The sequence below is a fragment of the Piliocolobus tephrosceles genome, chromosome 16 (genome assembly GCF_002776525.5).
Source record: "Piliocolobus tephrosceles isolate RC106 chromosome 16, ASM277652v3, whole genome shotgun sequence".
NCBI classification, from domain to species: Eukaryota; Metazoa; Chordata; class Mammalia; order Primates; family Cercopithecidae; genus Piliocolobus; species Piliocolobus tephrosceles.
In genome coordinates, this window is record NC_045449.1 from 47,501,110 (window position 1) to 47,526,183 (window position 25,074).

At 56.2% G+C, this 25,074-nt stretch overlaps 1 protein-coding gene across 2 annotated transcripts; it reads left to right on the plus strand.

The window, feature by feature from the left end:
• Positions 1-24,891, plus strand: MLLT6 (MLLT6, PHD finger containing). 2 transcript variants are annotated; one of them, XM_023204296.2, is made up of 20 exons: positions 1-466; positions 1,673-1,752; positions 2,211-2,265; positions 2,488-2,597; positions 4,206-4,309; positions 4,518-4,611; positions 6,822-6,998; positions 7,681-7,779; positions 10,555-10,771; positions 11,281-11,895; positions 12,610-12,791; positions 13,020-13,128; positions 14,627-14,693; positions 14,859-15,004; positions 15,470-15,667; positions 15,757-15,845; positions 16,977-17,326; positions 17,778-17,868; positions 19,731-20,087; positions 20,677-24,891. In XM_023204296.2, the coding sequence occupies exons 1-20, from the start codon at positions 358-360 to the stop codon at positions 20,716-20,718; spliced, it is 3,291 nt and encodes a 1,096-aa protein (XP_023060064.1). In that variant the 5' UTR covers positions 1-357; the 3' UTR covers positions 20,719-24,891. The 2 variants fall into 2 exon arrangements, with proteins under 2 accessions (XP_023060064.1, XP_023060065.1); XM_023204297.1 differs by having other exon boundaries at positions 7-466; positions 6,825-6,998.
• The last annotated feature ends 183 nt before the right edge of the window (positions 24,892-25,074 follow it).

The window sequence follows — 25,074 nt, forward strand, 5'->3', positions numbered from 1 at the left end:
CGGCGCCTCCCCCGCCGGGCCCGGGCTGCGCGGCGGCGGGGCGGCCTTAGGAGCCGGGCGAGCGGCGCGGAGGGGGCGTGCCCGGCGTGCGAGTCTCATTGTTGGGGGGGGGGCCCGTCGGGGCATGAGGGCGAGAGCACGGCGGGGGGGGCGGCCAGACAGAGCGAGCGAGGAGGAGGAGGAGGAGGACGCGGAGGAGGAGGAAGGAGGAGGCAAAGAAAAGAAGCGGCGGCGGCGGCGGAGGAAGAGGAGGAGGGGGCGAGGAGGCGCGCGGCCCCCCGCTCCCTCCCTCCCCCCTGACCCCCGACCCCCGCCGGCCGGTCCCCCGCCCCAGCCCCGGAGGGAGCTCATGGGAGTATGAAGGAGATGGTAGGAGGCTGCTGCGTATGTTCGGACGAGAGGGGCTGGGCCGAGAACCCGCTGGTCTACTGCGATGGGCACGCGTGCAGCGTGGCCGTCCACCAAGGTATGGGGGTGGCCCGCGGGGGGCGGCGGGACCCCGGGGACGGCGTGCGCGGGGCGCCCCCGGCCGCGCCCTCCGGAGACCTCCCGGGGCTCGCGCGCCCCTCCCCCACCCCACCTGAAGGGAAGGGAGGCGTCGAGGGGTCTCCCCCCGCCCGGTCCTGGAAGACCGGGTCAGGCATTGTTTTCTTGCCTATTGTTCCAGTTCCGCGCCCCCCACCCCAAGTTGAGGGAGTTTGGGGAGAGTCTAGGGAGCAATGAGTGAACTCCCCGCGCCCCACCCCGCCGGTGTCGGGGCTGCCCGGGGAATGTTTACCTGCGAGGTGTCCCCTCCCGCCGGGTTATTTTGGTCCCGGCTCCCGGAGGAAGAGGTCAAGGGGGGGCGTCATCCCCCCTCGCTTCCGGATAATGGGAGGAGCGGACTTGGAAAGGGAAGAGAAGGGTCCCAGGGGAGAAGGGACTCCTAAAATCCGCCGGGGAAGAGCTAAGGATAGGAGAGAGGTTGTGCAGGGGGCCGGAATCGAGAAGAGGGAGGTTTGGAGTTTCCCCCAGCAGCACATGGTTCGGGAGTTAACTCCTTGAGGAATCTTGCCGAGGGCGCAGGCTGGCATCTCCCGCCTGCCTGGCACAGGCAGCCGGGCCCCCCCTTCCTGGGACATCCCTGAATGCTGTGGCCCGGGGCTCTTCCCGCCACTCTCCTCTGGGTTCCCAGCACTGCACCTGCCCTCGGCCTTGACTTTTAACCTGACTCTGTGATACTTAGAAGTAGAAGATGAGGTCCCTAGACCCCCTACTTCTCCGCCTCGTCCCTCACTGGCCCTTTAAGAAATCCCCCCGCCCACAACAACAAAACGTGTTTGATGGTCGTGACTGTTGTCCCCTCTGGTTTTCTCTGTTCCTGATGCTGATGGCTGGTCCGGGGAAGGAGCTGGGAAACAAGTCCAGAAAGGGCGTGGGGGGAGGATCTTCTAGAAGTTTAAGGTCAAAGACTCAGACTTCCCGCCCTGTTTGGAGTGCTTGATTGTGTGGTTGAAGGCTGGTGGTGTGCGGTTGGGCAGTCCTGCTGTTAAATGAGTGACCCCAGACTGGGGAGCAGCCCCCATTACTGGAACTGGCTCTAGTTCCTTGGAGTCACCGCCTTCCCCCAGTTACCCTGGGAAAAAGCCACTGGCTGACAGCTTTGCTCAGCGACTGTCCTCCCCCCCCTCAGCTTGCTATGGCATCGTTCAGGTGCCAACGGGACCCTGGTTCTGCCGGAAATGTGAATCTCAGGAGCGAGCAGCCAGGGTGGTGAGTTCCAGACTGCCCTGCTCCACTCCCCGGCCCCTCCCACACACACCTGAGTGTCTCCGGTTGAGCTAGGGGACTCTAAGGCTTGGTTGGGGTGGGACTTAGCTCTGTCACACAGACTTCCTGTTTCCTGCACACCTACCTCCAACCCCTCCTCTGCCTCACGCTCATCCCTCCCTCTGCCCCATCTCAGGCATGGGGCTTTGGTTTTTGTCTGTTTGAACTTTTTTATTACGGGAAGTTTCCTACTCATATGAAAGTAGAGGGAAAACTAGAATGAATCTCATGTCCCCTTCCTCATCTTCAGCAGTTACCAACTCATGGTCAATCCTGTTTCCACTGTAGCCCCATCCATCCCCTGCTAGAGCTTAGCATTTCAGCCTGGGACCCCTTGAATGTGTTCAGAGAGGGCCCAGCTCAGCAGATCCCCCAACCCCTGTGCACCCTTGCATTGGCAGAGGTGTGAGCTGTGCCCACACAAAGACGGGGCATTGAAGAGGACTGATAATGGAGGTGAGGAGGGCTCATCTGCTGAGGTCAGCAAGGCCCCCTGAGCAGGGTCTGGGAAGGCAGGAGTGGACTGGGTTGGGGTGGAGGCCGGGTTTTCTTTCCCTGGCTGGCACTGGAATCTGATGGGAAGGCTGTGGAGGAGGGAACAGTCTGCAGCGTGGGGTCATGAGGGGTGGAGTCTCCAGCTTGCCATCTGCAGCTGAGGCCACCCCCACACTGCCCCAGGCTGGGCACACGTGGTGTGTGCCCTCTACATCCCCGAGGTGCAGTTTGCCAACGTGCTCACCATGGAGCCCATCGTGCTGCAGTACGTGCCTCATGATCGCTTCAACAAGGTCAGCAACCCCCGCCGTGTCCCCTACCAGTTCCTTCCTATCCATGGGTTCCTCCAACTCTCTCTTCATGCAGTGTAATTTGATTCTGTCCAACCAGCACTGAAAGGGAACTTGGGAGGTGGGTAGGTACCTACCAGTGAACCACCCTTCTGTTGACAGACACACTCCTGCTCTGGCACTCAGGTGAAATAGTAGGCTCCTCTGCAGTAGTTCTGCCAGAGGGTAGACCTTCGCAGGTACTTCATTCATTTGCTGGACACATTTTATTAAGTGCCTACTATGTGCCAGACCTGGTGCAAGGTAGCTGGAGCATGCTGTTCTGTGCTGATCAAGACAGATGTGCTGCCGGCTCAATGGAATGCAAGTTCTTGCATGCAAAGACATAAATATCAGTAAAAAGACAAAGTAAATGCAATTTGTGATAAGTGCTATGAAGAAAATAAGACTTTTTTTTTTTTTTTTTTGAGACGGAGTCTTGCTCTGTCGCCCAGGCTGGAGTGCAGTGGCCGGATCTCAGCTCACTGCAAGCTCCGCCGCCTGGGTTTACGCTGTTCTCCTGCCTCAGCCTCCGGAGTAGCTGGGACTACAGGCGCCCGCCACCTCGCCCGGCTAGTTTTTTGTACTTTTTTAGTAGAGACGGGGTTTCACCGTGTTAGCCAGGATGGTCTCGATCTCCTGACCTCGTGATCCACCCGTCTCAGCCTCCCAAAGTGCTGGGATTACAGGCTTGAGCCACCGCGCCCGGCGGAAATAAGACATTAAAATAAAGACCTGGTGGGGGCTTGCTTTAGACCAGATGGTAAAGGAAGGAGACATTTAGGCTGAGACCTGGGGCATGAGAAGGAGCCAGCTTCCAGGAGGGTGAGGGCTCCAGGTTCCAGGCAGAGGAAGGTCTGCACAGAAGTGCAGAGGTGGGCATAAGCTCCCCAGTGAGCAAGACAGACACAGGCCTTGGCCTTTCAGAGCTCACCATCCAAGGACTGTGCTACCCAGCATAGTAGCCGTTGGCCACACATGGCTACATAAATTAATCAAAATTAAATGCAGGCCGGGTATGGTGGCTCATACCTGTAATCCCAGCACTTTGGGAGGCTGAGGGGTGTGGATCATCTGAGGTCAGGAGTTTGAGACCAGCCTGGCCAATATGATGGAACCCCGTCTCTAGAAAAATACAAAAATTAGCTGGGCATGGTGATGGGCACCTGCAGTCCCAGCTACTCGGGAGGTTGAGGCAGGAGAATCCCTTGAACCCAGGAGGCGGAGGAGGTTGCAGTGAGCTGTGATCATGCCACTGCACTCCAGCCTGGGCGACAGAGAGAGACTCTTGTCTCAAATAAATAAATCAATAAAAATAAACAAGAATTAAATACAATTTAGAATCTAGTTCCTCAGTCACACTAGCCATAGTTCAAGTGCTAATAGCCCATGTGACTGGTGGCATTTGTCTTGGACAGTGTAGGCCATAGAGCGTTTTCATCACTGCCGACAGTTCTGTGGGATAGCACTGATCTAAGACTGGAGAGCAAATGGAATGAAAGGGGTGGCCTAAGGACCATCAGTAGGACAGGGGCTCCCTGGAGGAGGGGACGATTGTGCTGTGTCCCGCAGACCTGTTACATCTGTGAGGAGCAGGGCCGGGAGAGCAAGGCGGCCTCAGGAGCCTGCATGACCTGTAACCGCCATGGATGTCGACAAGCTTTCCACGTCACCTGGTGAGACCCCCGTCCCACCCCCCGCCCCCTGGGGTTGTCCTGGATGGCCACTGATCAGGCTCATTCTAGCTGCTGTCTTTTTGATGGTGGTGGCAATGCTTTCTTTGGATGGTCTTGGCTTCGCCTCAGCAGGGGGCCAGGAGGGTGGGAGGAAGGTGGCTCATCTGATATGTGGCCTCAGCCGTCTCAGGCTGCCCTCTCTGGTTAGTGCCCAAATGGCAGGCTTGCTGTGTGAGGAAGAAGTGCTGGAGGTGGACAACGTCAAGTACTGTGGCTACTGCAAATACCACTTCAGCAAGATGGTGAGTCCCAGCGGCCAGTGCATGAGAGGGTCAGTCAGCTGTGGTTAGATGGTTAGAGGGCATGGGCTCTGGGCCAGGCCAGTACCTGGTGCTAGGAGGACAGAGAGGGAAAGAACCCAGTCCCTGCCCAAGAGGAGCTGTTCACTCGATGAGGAATAAAGTATAGCTTCAAGTGTGTGGATCAGAGCTGGACCAAGCAGTCTGTCCCAAAAGACAAAGCTCAGACTCTGCCTGTGGGAGTCTAGGAGGCTTCAAGGAAGAGGAAGCATTTAAGCTGAGTGGAGGTGGAAATCAAAATAAGAGCCAACATTTGTGTGGGAGGCAGCATTTACTATGCCTCCGCCTTAGGACAAAGTTCTTGCTGTGTGTTATTTTGCGTGGTCATCCCACCCACCCTGAGAACTAGGTGTACTATATTTTCCCCATTTTACAGATGAGTAAACTAAGGCTCACTGAGGTTATATAACTTATCTTGCAGCTGGTAGATGGGATTTAGAACGGGCAGCCTAATTTGAAAACTCCTCGGGAGCCTGCCAAACAGAGAAACGAGTCCCAGGCAGAGGGACTAGTGTGGACAAAGTCCTGAGAGGAGGAAGGGCATGGGTGAGCGGCGGGAGAATGGGGTGTTTGGTGGGGAAGAGGCAGGAGATGAGGTGAAAAAGCAGGGCCCGAGCTGGGCTTGTCTCTGCCCCAGGCTTCAGTCCTGGGGCCCAAGGGGAGGCCCAGGGGGAGGCTGGAAAGGGTGCTACTCTGTGTTCGTGGAGAGACTCGTGTGTCCCAGAAGCCGTGAGGTGTTCTGGAGCAGTTGGCTGCAGCTTGGATCTACCCCCTAGCCACAGGCTTGTCAGGCCTGTAAGCGGGAGCGTAACATGATCAGATTTGTTTTTTAGGAAGATTACCCTGGCAGCCGCTGTGAGGCTGGATCAGAAGGGCTGAGGCTGGTGGCCGGGAGACAGCTGCGAGAAGGGGGATGGAGGGGTGAGGCTGGATGCTAGAACCATTTCTAGGGAGACTTACCTAATCGTGGGAGTGGCTGAGAAGTAGGAGTTGGGGGTGACATTTAGGATCTGGCCTCTAGACACTGAGTAAATGGAGCTTGAATACCTGGGGGTGTCATGAACAAGGGGTGCAGCTGTTCTGTAGGGGGACACATGTCCTAATTTGCCCCAGACAGTCCCAGTTTATACCTGTTGCCCTGGTGTAATTATTAATAGTTCCCCTGTTTCATTTTTCAAAGTGTCCAGGTTTGGATCATAAGTTACATGGTCACCTTGGTTTCAGGGTTTGATGATAACTGAGGACAAGGTAACGAGCTTGGTTTGGTTTGCAGGAGGCGCCATGTGGAGACATTTAGATTTGGTGGATGTCAGACTCCTGGGCAGGGTGTAGTGGCAGCTCCAGGCTTATAAGGCTGGGGCTGTAATCCCAGGGTATCCACAAGGATAGATCAGGTGGGCCACGAAAGAGGGGGCTTTGCAGGGTGTGGGGCTCTGCAGGTAGGAGCTGTGTCCAACACTGGGGAGCTGCTAGGTCAGACAAGGCCTGAAATTAACCCTTGGGCTTGGCAGTTGGGAGGTAGTTGGTGACCTTAGAGGGAGCAGCTACAAGCCCGGGGAGGGTGAAGCCGTCAGGCTGGGTCTGTAGTGAAGGGAATGGGGGAGGCAGGCCCTGGCTGGGAGGAGAGGCAGCATGAGGGTTGTTTGGGTTGTGTTGATGTTTACTTCCCCACTTTCTTCAAGTTAAGGGCAGCGTATCCTTTGGGACAGGAGCAACCACTGTGTTTGGTGGAGGGGAGGGGCCGGGAAAAAGGAGAAGGGGGTGATAGCTGAGCCAAGTGTCTAGAGCGGGGATCAGACGTGGAGTGCAGGGGAGCACTGGCTCCCCATGAGAGTCCCCTGCACACCCTCTGCTCCAGGGAAGGAGGTAGAAACGTGCCGTGGCTCAGTCAGCCAAGAGGGCACCATGGAGAGAGTGAAAGACCTGGGCCTCAGTGGTTGACTCTGCACATCAGACAAGCCAGCTGGGATGCTCTAGGATTTTCAGGCTGGGGAACGCCCTTCTGCTGAGCATCATAGAGGGCATGAGGTCCTCTTAGTGACGGACGGGGCACATGGGACTGACCCCCAGGATCAGGATCCTCTAACCTTCTGGAAGCGTTCCCTAAGCCCGTGAAAGGAGGGTTTGCAATTTCTCTCAAATGTCTCCCCCAGAAGACATCCCGGCACAGCAGCGGGGGAGGTGGAGGAGGCACTGGAGGAGGAGGCGGCAGCGGCGGCAGCATGGGGGGAGGTGGCAGTGGTTTCATCTCTGGGAGGAGAAGCCGGTCAGCCTCACCATCCACGCAGCAGGAGAAGCACCCTACCCACCATGAGAGGGGTCAGAAGAAGGTAGAAGCCCCTCCCTCGCCTGTCGTCACTCCCACATGGGGACTCAGAGACTCACAAACATGGCTCAAGAAGCCATCATGAGGTGCCCTTAAGGTCTTGGCCCTGCCTTCTTCCTTCCTCTGAGGCCACTGAGGGCAGGAGGGGGCTGAAGTGAAACGGGGGGGGGGGGGGCAACGTGGGAGCTTGGCTTCCCTGTGGCTGTATTAGTGGTTCCTCTGGGTCCTCCCCATGACATCACAGTGTCCCCCAAGCCCCAGACACATGGCTCTGCATGTTGCACATGTCTCCGCAGTCCAGCCATGTGCTGCCTAGTGTGTAAGTGCTAATGCCTGCGTTCCCTCGTACCACATAGCACAGCATGCCCTGCTCCTGTCCCTCTGTGCAGCTGTGTCCCAGGTGGACACCCTTGCAGGTGTGTGTTCGCGCACGTGGTGCTCTGTGGCACTGGCGTGATAATGGGACAGGCTATTTTTAGCAGGCGGGGCCGGGGGAAGGGCTGTTGGCTCTCATAGGAACTTGCCTGAGTCGCTCCTGCCCAGCCCCATTATCCTGCCCTCCTCAGGGAGAGATGGTGCCCACAAAACCCCATCCTGAGAGGGTGTCAGCTCCCCATACCCACGTCATGTTTATCCTCGCCCAGACAGCCCCCCAGCACAGTATCTAGTCACCTCTTCCTCTCCAGAGTCGAAAGGACAAAGAACGCCTTAAGCAGAAGCACAAGAAGCGGCCTGAGTCGCCCCCCAGCATCCTCACCCCGCCCGTGGTCCCCACTGCTGACAAGGTACTGCTGCCCACGTTCAGGAGGGATGGCGCGTGGGTCTGGGGTGGCAGAGGGAGGGAGGCGAGGGGCGAGAGGTTGGTGAGCCAGGGACCTGGGTACCCTCCCCATAGCTTCAAGTGAATGCCACTCCCCTCCTAGAAGGGGCCACCAATCATTGACCAACCATGGGATTGGGGGTTTGGGGTGCTGGATGCCAGATGTTCCCATCTGCCTCTGTCCAGAGGGCCTCAGCCCTGGGCTCTTGTCTGCAGAGAGTGGGGGATGGCACTCAGGCCTGCTCTCCAAGTTCTAGGGCCCATATCCCCAGAGATGAGTAGAGGACATCTCCTACGCCCCATCAGGAGGACACCCAAAGCTTGTCACCCAGCCCAAATCCCACTCCGTGCAGGCTGGAGGGGCTGAAAGTTCTGACCGAGGTGGCATGGGGGGCAGGCCCCTGGACAGTACCCCCAAACTCCCACTCATCCCCCCATTTCCAGCAGGGCATGGTATATCAAGCCTGTCTCCAGAAATGGGCAACGTCTGGATGAGCCATAGGCAGGCCCTACCCTAGGCCAGGGAATTACTAATCCAAGCTAGAACAGCCCTCCCTGCTCCCTACACCCTGCCCTCCCCATGGGAGGAGAACCCAGGAGGGTGCGGGGAGCTGGAGAAACTGCTCCCTCCTGTCACCATTATTGCCCATTCACCTCCACCCTACCTCAGACGGTTGGCAGAGCTCTGGGCACCTTAGCAGGAGGCTCAGGTATCAGGTTTCCAGGGTGATGTTGCTGTGGCAACTGCCCCAGTAAACCTCTCCCTTCCCTGCTTCCCAGGGCTCACCTGGAGAGCTTGTCATTCATGCCCTCTGACCTTTCCAGGGCCCTGCAGGCAGGTGGCAAGAAATGGCCAGGGATCTGGGAGTTTCTCCAGTAACTGGATGTCACTTGGACATGCCAGAGAACTCTGCCCATCCCCCTCCACTCGACCCAGCACTTCAGCTACCCTTCCCCCCAGCCCCTCTCTTCCCTTGCTCTCAGAACCACATCTGGCTCCCTTCAGAACTCCAGCTGTTGAAAAGAACAAAGAGGAAGACAGAGACCAGGACTCTGCCTGGGAGGGGCAGGGCAGGGTGGCTCTCGTTTCCGGTCCAGCCTCCATTCAGCATTTATCTGTTCAGCATGATTAACTGAATACCTGGTCGCTACCAGAAAGAAAAGGGCCGTCCCTGGCAGCAGCCTGAAGCACGAATGAACTCACGGCATGCCAGGCTCTGTTCTAGAACCAGGAGATGGAAGGGCATATGGAGATTAGTCCATTTAATACTCAAAATAATCCAATTAGGTTGGAAATTTACCAACCTCATTTAATATATGAAGATGATAGGGCACAGATAGGTTAAGTAATTTGCCTAAAAGCACACAGCTAGTAAAGTGGTAGAGCTGAGATTCCAACGCAGTCCGGATTGAAGGCTTGTGCTCTTCACCTGCTGCCATCGGATGTCTCATCATTTATTGACCCCATATGATGTATCTGGCATCATGCCGCTTCCAACTCACCACGTATGCATAATGCTCCCCGTAAGGACACTGATACTCATTAAGGTTGAGACTTTGCACAGTATAACATGGCAGAGAGGTCAGGTGCAGTGGCTCACGCCTGTAGTCCCAGCACTTTGGGAGTCTGAGGCAGGTGGATCTCCTGAGGCCAGGAGTTCGAGACCAGCCTGGCCAACATGGTGAAACCCTGCCTCTACTAAAAATACAAAAAATTAGCAGGGTGTGGTGGCCAGTGCCTGTAATCCCAGCTACTTGGGAGGCTGAGGCAGGAGAATCACTTGAACCCGGGAGGTGATTGAAAGTTGCAGTGAGCCGAGATTGCACCATTGCACTCCAGCCTGGGCAACAAGAGTGAAACTCTGTCTCAAAAAATAAAAATAAGAAAAAAACAAAAACATGGCAGTGAAGGGCAGAGCCTGCCAGGCTCATACCCTGCTCTGCCCGACTTAGAGCCCATGCTCCTTCAACCACCACCCTGCCACTCTCCTTGGTTTCTGGTGCCTCAGACAGAGGACAGAACATTTCAGTGCAGAGTGGCAGCTGTTGACATGTGGTCATGTGTGCACAGTTCTCTGGAAATAAGGGGACAGAGTGCCTTTTTCCACCTGAGGTATTTAGGGAGGCTTCAGGGAAGAGGGACTTCTAAACTGGATTTTAGAGGATGAGAAATTTCGCAGGAAGAGTAAGCATAGGCTCTCCTGGCAGACGCTTAGTGTGTGCAATCTCAGGTTGTCTTCCAGGAAGAGCATGGGATGGTCAGAGATGGGTGGAAAGCCAGGGGGCTGAAGTTTGGAGTAGCTGGAGGGCTCCAGGATGGCACCAGAGAAGTCCATTCTCCTGTTGGTCCTCTTCTCTGCCTCGCCACTTCCAGCATAGGTCCAGCTGCCTTAGGCGCCCTAAGTATTCAATGAATGAATGGACCAGTGAGTAAATCTCTTCAGACTGGGACTGTTTTCATCTCCCCGTCGGCTTCCATCTTCCCTGCCTAAGGTGAAAGACAGATGCCTTCTTGGGTTCAGTGAATTCCCCTCTGCCTCACACCCAGGAGTGCCACAGCTGCCTCCTCATATACCTGTCTAGGAGCTCCCAGCCACTCCCTGCCTGGAAGTCCTTCACGAAACTAGCTGTGGGCTCTCCCAGTTGAACGAGGTCCTGTGCCCCCCTGCTTCACTCCCACATCAGGATCAGCACAGGCCCAGGCAGCTGGTGTTGAATCTTCCTCTCTCCTCTCCTTCAGGTCTCCTCCTCAGCTTCCTCTTCCTCCCACCATGAGGCCAGCACGCAGGAGACCTCTGAGAGCAGCAGGGACTCAAAGGGGAAAAAGTCTTCCAGCCATAGCCTGAGTCATAAGGGGAAGAAACTGAGCAGTGGGAAAGGTGTGAGCAGTTTTACCTCTGCCTCCTCCTCTTCCTCCTCCTCTTCCTCCTCCTCTGGGGGGCCCTTCCAGCCTGCAGGTGAGTGTGAGCATCCGGGAGGAAGCTGGGAGCAGGGACGGCCTTTTGTCCTGAGCTTTTCTGGCGAGGGACTTTGCATGTTGGTTTTGCATCTCATTTACTTCTACATTGGTTCAGGATAAAGATGGGGAATCCCCTCCTCTCCAACCCTGCCCTTCCTTCTTGAGCCAGAACTCTCCTCTTCCACCAACCCATAACAGTATTCCTTATCCCCTACATTTGTGCTGCAAGGTACAATTTTTCAAGCACCCCGTAAACATTATCTCCTATAATCGCTACAGTCATCTGGTGAGGCCAGTAGGGTGCGAGTTACTCTCCATTTTATTACAGGTGGGAAAGCTGGAGGGGTCGGGGGTACTTATCCCAGGACACAGACAGTAGCAGAGCTGAGACAGGAAACCAGGCGTCCCCGTTCCTGGACCAGAGCTGTCTCCCTCCAGTACATGTGGGAGTGGGAGGGAGTGCGGGGATCTGGGGTCCAGCTGTAACCATTTTCCCTCTGTGCACAGTCTCGTCCCTGCAGAGCTCCCCTGACTTCTCTGCATTCCCCAAGCTGGAGCAGCCAGAGGAGGACAAGTACTCCAAGCCCACAGCCCCCGCCCCTTCAGCCCCTCCTTCTCCCTCAGCCCCCGAGCCCCCCAAGGCTGACCTTTTTGAGCAGAAGGTGGTCTTCTCTGGCTTTGGGCCCATCATGCGCTTCTCCACCACCACCTCCAGCTCAGGCCGGGCCCGGGCGCCCTCCCCTGGGGACTATAAATCTCCCCACGTCACGGGGTCTGGGGCCTCGGCAGGCACCCACAAGCGGATGCCCGCACTGAGTGCCACCCCTGTGCCTGCTGATGAGACCCCTGAGACAGGCCTGAAGGAGAAGAAGCATAAAGCCAGCAAGAGGAGCCGCCATGGGCCGGGCCGTCCCAAGGGCAGTCGGAACAAGGAGGGCACTGGGGGCCCAGCTGCCCCATCCTTACCCAGTGCCCAGCTGGCTGGCTTTACCGCCACTGCTGCCTCACCCTTCTCTGGAGGCTCCCTGGTCAGCTCTGGCCTGGGAGGTCTGACCTCCCGAACCTTTGGGCCTTCTGGGAGCTTGCCTAGCCTGAGCCTGGAGTCCCCCTTACTAGGGGCAGGTTAGTGACCCCTGGGGACAGAGGGCATTTCAGGGCCCAGCCAGTCTAGTGAGGAACAGAGCTTACACATGCACTTAGAAGGAAATGGGATGGATACTCCTCTAAAAGACAGAGTACAGATAGTCACCTTCAGGACATCCCCCTCTGCATGCCTGGAGTGGAAAGGATTGGGGGCAGATTGTCAGAACGTTTTACCAAGTTTTGGGAAGGAGATTATAAAAGCTAGGAATTTCCCAGCCCTGGGCAGGGCAGTTTAACAAGCAGGCACTAATCCCAGCACTTTGGGAGGCCGAGAGGGGCGGATCACGAGGTCAGGAGATTGAGACCATCCTGGCTAATACGGTGAAACCCCGTCTCTACTAAAAATATAGTCCGGCGAGGTGGCGGGCGCCTGTAGTCCCAGCTACTCGGGAGGCTGAGGCAGGAGAATGGTGTAAACCCGGGGGGGGTGGAGCTTGCAGTGAGCTGAGATCCGGCCACTGCACTCCAGTTTGGGCGACAGAGCGAGACTCCGTCTCAAAAAAAAAAGCAGGTGCAGCAAGCAGATGTCACCCAGGCAAGAAGTGACATCTTTGCAGCAAGAGGGTTAGACTGGATGTGTAGCCAGAATCAGGGAGCACTCGAGCCGGGGAGGGGCTGTCACAGCCCTGGCTGAGGAGGAGTCTGGGGTAGAGGGTAACCGTGTGCTTCCCTCTGTCCTTCTTGTGCCTGCAGGCATCTACACCAGTAATAAGGACCCCATCTCCCACAGTGGCGGGATGCTGAGGGCCGTCTGCAGCACCCCTCTCTCCTCCAGCCTCCTGGGGCCCCCAGGGACCTCGGCCCTGCCCCGCCTCAGCCGCTCCCCGTTCACCAGCACCCTTCCCTCCTCCTCTGCTTCTATCTCCACCACTCAGGTGAGACCTGACTCCTGGGCTCCTCCTTCTCTGGGCAGGTTGGGGACAGACTGACAGAGGACCCTAGCCTTCCATGGGAATTGGAGCAACTAGGCTGAGTTGCCACCAGACTTCCTTCCGGGCTCTGGTCCCCCTCTGCTCCCCAGCACACCTGGCCCCGTGCACCCCGACACAGTTGTGCCCTAGATCCAAGAATAACTGCCAGGGGATTCTACCTCCCTCCCTTAGGTGTTTTCTCTGGCTGGCTCTACCTTTAGCCTCCCTTCTACCCACATCTTTGGAACCCCCATGGGTGCCGTTAACCCCCTCCTCGCCCAAGCTGAGAGCAGCCACACAGGTATGTGAATATCTGACCCCCTCTCCCCTTTCTTCCCAAAGGTCTGACACCCATCACCTGCATGTGACCCCAGAAAGAATGAGAGCTTTCTGGCTGCCCCCTCCCTCTAGCCATTGCCCTCCCTGCAAAAACAAACAGGCCGGGTGTGGTGGCTCACGCCTGTAATCCCAGCACTTTGGGAGGCTGAGGTGGGTGGATCATCTGAGATCAGGAGTTCGAGACCAGCCTGGCCAACATGGTGAAACCCCGTCTCTACTAAAAATACAAAAACTAGCTGGGTGTGGTGGTGGGCGCCTGTAATCCCAGCTATTCAGGAGGCTGAGGTAGGAGAATTGCTTGAACCTGGGAGGCGGAGGTTGCAGTGAGCGGAGATCGCGAAACCCTTATTGCCCAGGCTCAAAACAAAACCCCAGCGTGGTGGCTCCCGCCTGTAATCGTAGCTACTCAGGAGACTAGCCTGGGCAACATAGGGAGAACCCGCCTCTTAAAAAAAAATATCCACACACTGCAAACCAGGATACACTTTCACGTTAGAACCCAGCGAGAAGGCAGATCAGGGCAGTTACTGCTCCATCTCACAGAAGAAAAAGGCAGAGATGGAAGACTTGCTCAAGGCAGGGAATGGCAGAGCCAAAGCTCAGATTCTGTTCTCCTGACTCCAAGCCCAGTGCTTTCACCGGTGTAGCGTGGCTCCCGCTTGGCCTCGGAGTGTGTCCTTGGGATCAGCGCTTACGGAGGTCTCAACCTCTGCGGGTATTTAGGAGTTAAGGGGGCGGGCCACAAGCTCCCCGCCCTCTCCCTGGAGAGTCAGCCCAGCCCCAGAGAGCTGATTGGTGCAGGGAGACCACCTGTCAGGCGGGGAGGCGGGGACTACAGCCAGGCTGCCGACTCAGGTAAGCCTTAAAGGGGACAAATATGATTCCACGTTTAAGAACCACAGGGATTCTATGGCCCAAGGAAGAGTTTTGCCTCCTGATTAGGGATCTGATGAATGTAAAAAGTCATACAGAGCTAATTATGATAATAGCTGCAGTCATTAAGGGCTTGCTACATGCCAGCTAAACCCTTCAGGTAAACACTTCACATTTATTACCTTCTTTTAATCTTAGTAACAGTCACTTCAGAGAGGCTGGTTAGGAGCCCAAGGTCACAAAAGTTGGTGTCAGGTTTAAGTTAAATCCAGGTCTGTCTTGACCTCAAATTTCTATAATCCTGAAGATCCCAGGAAAGGAATTGAGCAGTGGATCTGAAAGAAGCCAGACAGTGAAGCCTTCAGCCCAGAGGAGGAAGAGAGAGCAGATGCCCGGGGTTTGCCTCCCAGGGGCAGGGTGTCCAAGCCAGGGCCCTCAGCGCTGGCCTTGAACTGCCAGTCTGGTGTTGGGGATTCCTGGGGAAGGGGATCTGCGGCGAGGTCCCAATCCCATATCCACCTCGGGGGCGGGAACCCTGAGGCAGCGACCACTCCTCCCCGCTGATCCCAGCCTTCCCTTCTTCCAAGAGCCAGACCTGGAGGACTGCAGCTTCCGGTGTCGGGGGACCTCCCCTCAGGAGAGTCTGTCTTCCATGTGAGGGAAGGGGCGGCCTGGAGGAGGGGCTGGGGGCAGGAGGGACACCCGAGGGAAAGGGACGGAGAGACCGGCGCGGGCTGGAACCCCTGGGGGGTACGGGGGAAGGGCCGGAGGAGCCTGGAGTGGTCGGATCCACTGAGCCCAGGTTCCTTCTGGCCACAGGTCCCCCATCAGCAGCCTCCCCGCACTCTTCGACCAGACAGCCTCTGCACCCTGTGGGGGCGGCCAGTTAGACCCGGCGGCCCCAGGGACGACTAACATGGAGCAGCTTCTGGAGAAGCAGGGCGACGGGGAGGCCGGCGTCAACAGTGAGGAGGGGTGGCGCCGGTCGGGACGCCTGCCCTAGGGCCCCAGTAGTCGTCTTTCTCCCCGAGGTCCCTCTTTAAGGTTCCGCTCCTAGGCCCTGCCCCAACCTTGACTCTCGGCCACCCTGGGCCTAACCTCCCATCCCTGCCAGGCCACAGTACCGGCCCTGGCCCCTCTGTGCCCCACCTTTGGCCCTCGTGGCCTCCAGGCCCCGACCTCACCAAAGCGCAACTTCCGCTCTTCTCTCCTGACCCCTGTGGCCTCAGGCTCTGCCCCAGGTCCTCACACCTGTGGCTCCCCAACTCCCGCCTCTCTTCTCAGAGCTCACCTGTGTCCCTCATTAGGCTGGCGCCTCCTTTTTAAGGGCTGAGCCCTGGTTCCCCTCCAGGCCCCGCCCCCGCCCCGGCCCCCTGGCCCCGCCTCCGCCCGGCCTCGCCCCGCCCTCAGGTTCCTCGCTCTCTCGGCAGTCGTGGAGATGCTGAAGGCGCTGCACGCGCTGCAGAAGGAGAACCAGCGGCTGCAAGAGCAAATCCTGAGCCTGACGGCCAAAAAGGAGCGGCTGCAGATTCTCAACGTGCAGCTCTCTGTGCCCTTCCCTGCCCTGCCTGCTGCCCTGCCTGCCGCCAACGGCCCTGTCCCTGGGCCCTATGGCCTGCCTCCCCAAGGTGAGGGGATCCCGCCCAGCCTGGGAGAGAGGCTCCTGCCCTGCAGTCCGGACTGGCTCTGACTGCGGCCTGTGACATCCCTCCCACAGCCGGCAGCAGCGATTCCTTGAGCACCAGCGAGAGCCCTCCGGGAAAGAGCAGCCTCGGCCTGGACAACTCGCTGTCCACTTCTTCTGAGGTGGGCGCTACGAGGAGCGGGGCAGGAAGGAGGGGGAGACTCAAGGCTCTCCTGGTCCCATCTCTTCCCCGCAGCTATTGGAGGCTGGGCAGTGAAGTGACTGACTGAGCAATTGATTGATCCATTCAGTCCTCCCTTAATCAAGTAATATTTATGAGGTGCCCACTTAGTGCCAGGCATTGGCTAAGCAATCAGTGAGCAAAACGGGCACAGTGCTGCTTCTGAAGATAGGCTACCCCAAGCAAAGAAGGAGTAATTACAAACTGGGAGACATGTTAGGGTGGAGAGAAATTGAAGGCTGTGAGAGAGAGAACGGGGGAGGGCTGCTTCTGTGGATAGAAAGTGGCTAGGGAAGGCCTCTTTGAGAAGTATTTGTGAAGGGTTTATTATAGCGCCTCACACAAAATAATTCCTGTGTAATTGGTGGCAGTTGGAATAGCAGTTGCTATTGCGTTGTGGTTATTATTACTGGAATCCAACAAACTGGGTTCTTGTTCTCTCTGCCATTTGTTAACTGTGTGACTTGGGCAATAATAATCAAAATAATAACCAGCATTAATTGCACACTTGCCCTTTGTCATGCCCTGTGCTGAGATTTTTTAAAGCATTCATTTAGTCTTCATAGTAAGCCTGTGGAATAGGTACTACTATTACCCTCCAGCTTATGAGTAAGTAAACTAAGACAGGTTGAACCCAAGGTCACCCAAGCCATTGAATTGTGGACATAGGATTTGAACCTGAGCCTTTCACTTCAGCTGTAGTGCTTTTGCCTGCAGAGTTACTTAACCTGTGCAAGAATCAATGGCTTCACGCATAAAATGAGAATAGCAAGATAGCACAGGTCAAGCCCTCAGCTCAGGATCTGGTTCACCAGATGGTCACCACCATCATCATTGTCCATTGTTAAATGAGGATGACGAGGGGCGCTGGGCTCTCAGGAAGGAGTCAGGAAACATGATTTGTGAAGACAATTTGGACTCTTAGCCCTCATTCCCAGACCTTGCTTCTTCCAGGGTGCCTGGGGGTGAAGTGGGGGTTGCTGTGCTCTGTGAGAATGCTGGTGGGTGCTGGGCCAGGGGCCAGAAAAGTCATGCTGGCCCTCTGACCCCTCCCTTCCCCCTCCCTCCCCAGGACCCACACTCAGGCTGCCCGAGCCGCAGCAGCTCGTCGCTGTCCTTCCACAGCACGCCCCCACCGCTGCCCCTGCTCCAGCAGAGCCCTGCCACTCTGCCCCTGGCCCTGCCTGGGGCCCCTGCCCCGCTCCCGCCCCAGCCACAGAACGGGTTGGGCCGGGCACCCGGGGCAGCGGGGCTGGGGGCCATGCCCATGGCTGAGGGGCTGTTGGGGGGGCTGGCAGGCAGTGGGGGCCTGCCCCTCAATGGGCTCCTTGGGGGGTTGAATGGGGCTGCTGCCCCCAACCCCGCAAGCTTGAGCCAGGCTGGCGGGGCCCCCACGCTGCAGCTGCCAGGCTGTCTCAACAGGTGAGGGAGAGCTCAGCCCTGGGAAAGGGAACAGGGTGGGGGGCTGGCTCTGGGAAGGGAGGGATTCTCCCCAAAACACCCACAATCCCTAAAAGGAAAAATGGCCTCTCGTCTCACAGGGTATATAATCCTACTCACTTCTTGGCCTCTAGGGACTCCACAGACTGTTAGACATGAGTGTCCTCTGGACGGTAGCTCCCCAGGGACAAAAGAATTGTTGACTTCCTCTCCTCCACTCTAGGATTTCCTTCTGGGACAGTTCTTCCAAATCAGACCTGTATCCCTCCCACTGCACCCTATGAGCACAGTGCTCTAAGATCACACATCGCTGCCTTGCTTCCCCTGGGTCTGAGGGAGTCTGGGGGCTTGGGAATGGAGCAGGAGTGTTTCCCTGGCCCTCCCCCATGGTCTGTGTGTTGTCTGCTCCCCCCCCACTCCACCCCCACCTCAGCCTTACCGAGCAGCAGAGACACCTCCTTCAGCAGCAAGAGCAGCAGCTCCAGCAACTCCAGCAGCTCCTGGCCTCCCCGCAGCTGACCCCGGTAATGCCCCTCCCTTCCCTGCCTCAGGGGCCCCTTGGTCTGCCTGGAAGGGCTCATCCCAGAGGATCAGGGCCAGCCAGGAGAGGGCAGGAGCAGAGAGAGGTGGGGGAAGCTCCAGGCTGGGCCTGTGAGACTGGGACTGGGCCCTGTGGAGCATCCATGGGAGGAAGGGGGATAAGATCACGCCCAGGGTCCCCCGGGCATTGAGCAAGGGCTGCTGTAATAGCCCCAGGTCCGCATCCTGGTGAGAGAGACTGGAGGGCAGCAAGTCCTCAGTTATTGAGCATTTCAGTCCCAGCCCCAAAGACATTCAGGGGAAACTCCAGGGTCTAAGTGGCTGAGCAGGTGACACCACCCTCAACCGTAGTATCTTCTTTGGGTCTGTCTCCTGTTGGGTCAGCTGAAACTACCTTTGGAGAAAAGGGGTTTTACTTTTTAAAAATGAGGGAAGCAGCCGGGCGTGGTGGCTCATGTCTGTAATCCAAGCACGGGAGACTGAGGCAGGCAGATCGCTTGAACTCAGGAGTTTGAGATCAGCCTGGGCAACTTGGCGAAACCGCATCTTTACAAAAAATTAACTAGGCGTGGTGGTGCACGCCTGTAGTCCCAGCTACTCAGGAGGCTGAGGCAGGAGAATCGCTTGAACCTGGGAGATGGAGGCTGCAGTAAGCTGAGATGACGCCAATATACTCCAGCGTGGGTGACAGAATGAGACCCTGTCTCAAAAACAAAACAGGGAGTTGAAGAAATAAGAAAAATTTTCATATAAATAATGAAAATAAGAAACATTTTCATATAAAGAAACATTAGACAGGAAACCAATTCAGCTGGCTGCCTGTAGGGACCAGATGGGAGCAGGAGTAAGTTCTTAAGATAAACTTTGATACATTATTTTGGTTTTTAGGACATTAAGAATGCTTTGCTTATTCAAAGCAAAAATAAATGAATCTTAAATGATAGAAGCAAACAAAACAAAAGAGAAAAGGAATTGAAAACTGTTTTTTGTTTTTTTTTTTGAGACAGAGTAGAGTTTCACTCTTGTTGCCCAGGCTAGAGTGCAATGGTATGATCTCGGCTCACTGCAACCTCCGCCTCGTGTGTTCAAGAGATTCTCTCACCTCAGCCTCCCAAGTAGCTGGGATTACAGGCGCATGCCACCATGCCCAGCTGATTTTTGTATCTGTAGTAGAGATGGGGTTTCACCATGTTGGCCAGGCTGATCTCAAACTCCTGACCTCAAGTGATCCACCAGCCTCAGCCTCCCAAAGTGCTGGGATTACAGGCATGAGCCACAGTGTCCTGTGAACTGAAAACTATTGACCCAGTCAATAGTTTTGGCAAAACCCCGTCTCTACTAAAAATACAAAAATTAGCCAGATCTGGTGGCAGGCCCCTGTAATCCAGCTACAGGAGAATCGCTTCAACCCAGGAGGTGGTGGTTGCAGTGAGCCAATATCGCACCACTGCACTCCAGCCCGGGTGATAGAGCAAGACTCCGTCTCAAAAAAAAAAAAGAAAGAAAGAAAAGAAAACTATTAACCTAGTTTAGTGTTTTTCAACTTGGGGGCATCTGTGGTTGTCTTAGGAGCTGAGGGGTGATTCTGTGGGCAGGGCCAGAGATGTTAAATACCCTGCTGTTGGCTGACAGTGCTGCAGCTGGCAAATGCCAATGGCATGCAACCATTTTGTCTAGATGGGGATACCGAGGCTAAGTGGGAAAGACAGTACCTTGACTGTCTCACAGGCCTCTTGCCTCCTGGTTCCAGTGTGATGGGGTGGGGCCCGCCCAGGTAGGGCAGGCAGGCAGCAGGTTAGAGACCCCCCGGGACTGTTGGCCAACAAGCAGTCTGGCCCCCTTGCAGGAACACCAGACTGTTGTCTACCAGATGATCCAGCAGATCCAGCAGAAACGGGAGCTGCAGCGCCTGCAGATGGCTGGGGGCTCCCAGCTGCCCATGGCCAGCCTGCTGGCAGGAAGCTCCACCCCGCTGCTGTCTGCGGGCACCCCTGGCCTGCTGCCCACGGCATCTGCTCCACCCCTGCTGCCCGCTGGAGCCCTAGTGGCTCCCTCGCTTGGCAACAACACAAGTCTCATGGCTGCAGCAGCTGCAGCTGCAGCAGTGGCAGCAGCAGGCGGACCTCCAGTCCTCACTGCCCAGACCAACCCCTTCCTCAGCCTGTCGGGAGCAGACGGCAGTGGCGGTGGCCCCAAAGGAGGGGTGAGTAAGGGGCCCGGGGCCTTTCTGCCTCCCCTCTGAGGGATGGGTAGAGATGGATTGTCAGAAGGCTTATCAGGTGCCTCAGCAGGGGGAAGGAAGCAACTCCTAGGTCAGCGAAGTGCCCTGCCTCAGACCTCAGGGCCTCTGCTTGCACATGGGTGCCCTCCTGCAGGGCCAAGAGAGATCCAATCTGAGCATGGGCTCAGAGGAAAAGGACCAATTAGGACCAATTAGAAAACAGCCTTCCTCCGGGAGGACCAATTAGAAAAAGCCATTTTGTTTCTGAGCAGACCAATTAGAAAAAGATGACCCTCTGGGTAGGCCAATGTCAGAAAGGCCCTCTCTCCCCCTGCTGAGGGCACACAGCCTTAGCTGGCACATGCCTCCACTGCCCAGTGCTCTTCTGCAGGATGGTTTCACACCCCTGCGCATCGGCCCCGGCGTGCACCCCTCAGAGCCCAGTCCACAGGCTTCCATTGGCCCCGTTTCAGCACCCCACAGAAGCTTTCTTGGCCCAGGAAGCTGTTCTTATCTGGGGGTTAGGACCTGACACTTTCCGCACCCCCGGCCTCCCTCCTTCTCTTTCCAGACCGCTGACAAAGGAGCTTCAGTCAACCAGGAAAAAGGCTAAATCCACCCTCACCCCTCCTGACCCCCCAAGTGGAGGGAGCAGATCCTGGCCTGTGGGGTCCTAGCCTGGAGCAGGCGCCTGCGCCCAGTCCCTGGAGAGCCCTGACCCAGAGCCTGTGCTGAGGTCCAGGGAGTGTGGGGAGCTCCTGGTGCCAAGGACTGAGACTGAGAGGGGAGCCCCTTCCATCTGGCCCCCTTCCCTTTCCACACTGTCCGCTTTGTGAGGCTCAGAGGAAGGACAGGCTGCAAGCCCGCCTAGGAGCTCCACCCCCAGCAAATATTTTGGAGGTCCCCCCTCCCCAGAGCAGAATGGGCCATGGCAGAAGTAGGGGGTTGGTTAGACCTGTCACATGAAATGGATCAGCACTTGAATGGGGAGAAGTGGAGGGAGAGGCCATGGGCCTGTCCCTGCGGGGAAATCTTTTATGGAAGAAGGGCTGGACCCACTTTACCTGCAGTTTCTTCCCAGCTCGGGCAGATGGCAGAAGGGACCCCTTGGACTTTTTCTCGCCATCCCTCCCCCAAGTGCAGGGGCACAAGCTGAGCTTGTAAAAGCCCACAGATGTCGGGGGCTGGAGAAGGGGCAGGAGAGCATCACACTCAGTCCCAGCTGCCTCAGCTTCTTGGGGCCCCATGATGGGGAGGAGAGGGCAGGCGCAGGGAGGCTCTAGCCTTCCTTGGTGCCCCGCCCTTTGTTTGCACTATTGGACTTAGGAGTGCCGAGGGTGGGGAGATGGAGCTGCCCGACTCCGTGTGTGAGTGTGTGTGTGTGTGCATGTGTGTGTATGTGTGTGTGTCTGCCTGTCTCTCACCCCTGGACCCAGGGCAGCCAAGGGCAGGGATAGGCGCGGTGGTCAGATGAAGCAGCGCCAGAGAGGGGACCTCCCAGCTCTTATTTGCACCCTCCCCACCTCACCACCTTTGGTCCCTCTCTGGGGGCATGAATGGTTAACAAAAACCAGAGTAGTACTCCAATATTGGAGAGTCACTGGGGGCTCGGGGCTTTGAATCAGGGTAATATCCTGCCTTCCCTCCCCTGACCCCACATGGTCTCAGGGCCCCCTTAGGGCCCCCTACCCCACTGATAGCTTCGTGCTTCTCTGGCACAAGGGGAGCCCCAGGGCTTGGGGGAGGGGGTAAGGTGGAGGGAAATGCCACTGCTTTTAGCAAAAGCCTCCCTTCCAGAATTAGCCAGCCTGCCTCCTGCACCCCAACCCCACCAACCAGGGGAGCCACTAAGCTGACGTAACAACTGTCCCCTACCCACCAGCTATTTCCCCAGGGTAGAGTGGGCAATTCTTACCTTCAAAGAGTCCCCGCCCACCCAGGCCTTTGGCCCAGAGGCTGAGTGGACGGTCAGGAGAGAGGCAAGAGGCAAGGCGAAGCCTGTGTCCCTGTTTCAGTTGCACTGGGGTTGGAGCCCAGAAGAGTAGGGGTTTCCAGCTTCCCCAGGCTCCCGCCTTGTCAGTCTCTTTGCATGTGTGGATTTTTCTGTGTGTGTTTGTTTGGGTTTTTGTTGTTGGGTTTTTTTTTTCTTTTTCTTTTTTTTTTAATAAAGAAAAGAAGATGTGTATATTTTTGGCAACAACAGAAACGTAGTGCAGATATATTTTTGCCTGTGCTGCTCAACTGTTTTTTTTCTGATACTGAAAATAATATTAATATTCCTGTTGATAAGACTTTGTAAGATGTTAGGGAGCTGATAATGGAGGGGGTGGGAATCCTTCAAAGGCAATTTCTTAGGCACTTGCAAGGGCTTGGGGGAGGGGGAGGCAGTTGTGATGACCTCAGAAATACTCACTTTTTATTAATGCTAAATATGTTAGAAGTGATAGAATTCAGCATTTTATTCATCTTAATCTATTAAGCTGTGTAACTCCCTGCCCCAAACCACTGAAAAGAAAAGTAACCTTCAGGCCAGGCGCGGTGGCTCATGCCTATAATCCCAACATTTTGGGAGGCTGAGGCGGGCGGATCACCTAAGGTCAGGAGTTCAAGACCAGCCTGGCCAACATGGTGAAACCCCGTCTCTACTGAAAATACAAAGAAATTAGCTGGGTGTGGTGGCGCACACCTGTAATCCCAGCTACTCGGGAGGCTGAGGCATGAGAATTGCTTGAACCCGGGAGGCTGAGGCTGTAGTGAGCTGAGATCGTGTCACTGCACTCCAGCCTGAACGACAGAGTGAGACTCTGTCTCAAAAAAGAAAAAAAAGAAACCTTCAGAGATTCTTAGAAGAGTTGCTCATTCACACCCACGCCCTTGCCCAAGGCTGGCCCACTTAGAGCGAAACTTAACTTCTGTCTGGATGGGAAGGGAAGTTAAATCTACCCCGAGGCTGCCATGTTGAAGAGTGAGAGGTCCAAGTGATTCTGTGCATTGAAACCGAGACACCCCACCCCCGCCCAGAACACTTCTTCCCTCCCTCAGCTCATCTCCAAGTGTCTGTTCTCCAACTCTCCCAAGCCGCTTGCATTCCCCAGACTGGGCTCCTGTGGTTAGATTTGAAGACAGGGCCCAGGCTGGGTATGAATTGGTGCAGCCCTCTTCTCTTTCCCCCGTCTCTCATGAGAGAGGTAGTGGCATTTCCTTCTTCTCAGGGAGCTTCAATGGGAAAGGTCTCAAAAGCTTCAGGAGGAGCAGAATACCAATGCAGGGGGATGGCTGTAACGATCTCACCCTCTCCTAACCTCAGTCCCTTTTACGAGAGTGAATTTGGATGGTGGAGGGTGGGAAGGGACCCAGATTTGTAGATCTCTTTGTCTGGGGGAGGGGAAGGATGTGGTTTGCAGAGCGGAAGCAGAGTTTGGAAACGCATGAGAGCAGAGCTTCGTGTGTTCCCACCCTCAGTGAGGAGGTGTGAGTGGGTGAGCATGTGGAGTCGGGTGTTCCCACCCTCGGTGAGGTGTGAGTGGGGGTGCATACGGAGGCAGTGCCTGCTGTGGGGTCACAACTGGTGCATGCCAGCGCTGAAGGGACCTGTCTTTAGGGGTCATTTCAGCCAGCTCCTCCCATCACAGATGACAGCTCCAAGCCTAGAAGGGGCTCAGTGACAGGGCCAGGACCAGCCCTCAGGACTGTGGCCTCCTGGCCCTTGGTTCCTAGGGCATGGTCTCCACATGGCTGGCTGGCTTGCTGTCCCTGTGTGTGTGACACACAGTGTGAGTGCAGGGCTGTGCCTGGGGTGGGAGGGTGTCTGTGTGGCACTGACTGTCTTAGCTCAGAGCTAGTGGATCCTCTCCATGGACAATGACACTTTAAGGATTGTCTTGGTTTGTTTTTCCTATTTGTGGGGCTTTTTCCCCCTCAGGCTCCTGGGTCTGCTGATGCCTCAAGGTGTCCTGACCTTGAGGCTGATGAGGGGAACCCCTGCCCATTCCCCCCCATACTGAGTTCTAGGGAGGTGCTCACCCCAGACTCTCAGGAAGGGTCTAGAGAAATGAGAGGAGCCCAAGCTACGGGCCAGCTCTGAGAAAGGGTAACCTCCACGCTTCTCTTTCCCAAATTGGAAATGAAGACAGGTTTTCAAAGGCACAGGCTTCCCCTGCCACCTTCTAGGATCTTCCTTGGTGTGCAGTGGGCCAGTTAGGGGTAGGCAGCTTGCACCCAGTTCTCCTTTATCTCAACTTACTTTCCTGGGGAGAGGTGCTTAGAGGGATTGAGGTAACTTCAACTGGGAATTCTGAGGAAGGTGGGCAAGTAGCCTTGGCTCTCTCCTGCCATGTCGACCCAGATTGAGAGTGTGTCTAGCTCCCGACCACTTTGTCTTGACCTACTGAAAAGTTGGGAACTGAGGGGTGCCTTCATTCCCCTTTGTTCACTTTCTCCAGCTCAACTTGGGACTTGGGTGGTGGGACTGGAGACCCCACCCCTGCTCCCATCCCACCCCCTTTCTATCCCAGCCTGTTTCCATGTAGCAGACCCTTCCTAGGGAGCAGGGAGGGGAAGCCACAGATTGCAAACCCAGGGGCTCCTTTTTCATTCTTTCTAAAACCTTGATATCCTCAGCCCAAAGGCGATGCCCCCTGCCACCTCCAAGCCTGGAATTGTGCATAACCCGGATCTTGTATCTTTGTATAACGGATGTTATTTGTACGAAGGGCAGTTCGTAAACAGCACTTGTTCTTTTAATAAAAGAATGTTTTGCAAAAAAAAAAAAAAAAAAAAAAAAAAATCCGAAGAGTCCGTGCGTGGTCTGGCTTTATGGAAAGGGACAGGAGGTGGGTGCCAACTGCGGGAGGGTAGGAGGGCGTGGGCTGCGGCCCTTCTGTCGGCACTCAGCGGCAGAGCGCGCACAGATGCGAATGCTCAGCACACCCGGGCCCAGCCCGCAGGATGCATCAATCCGTGGGCACCG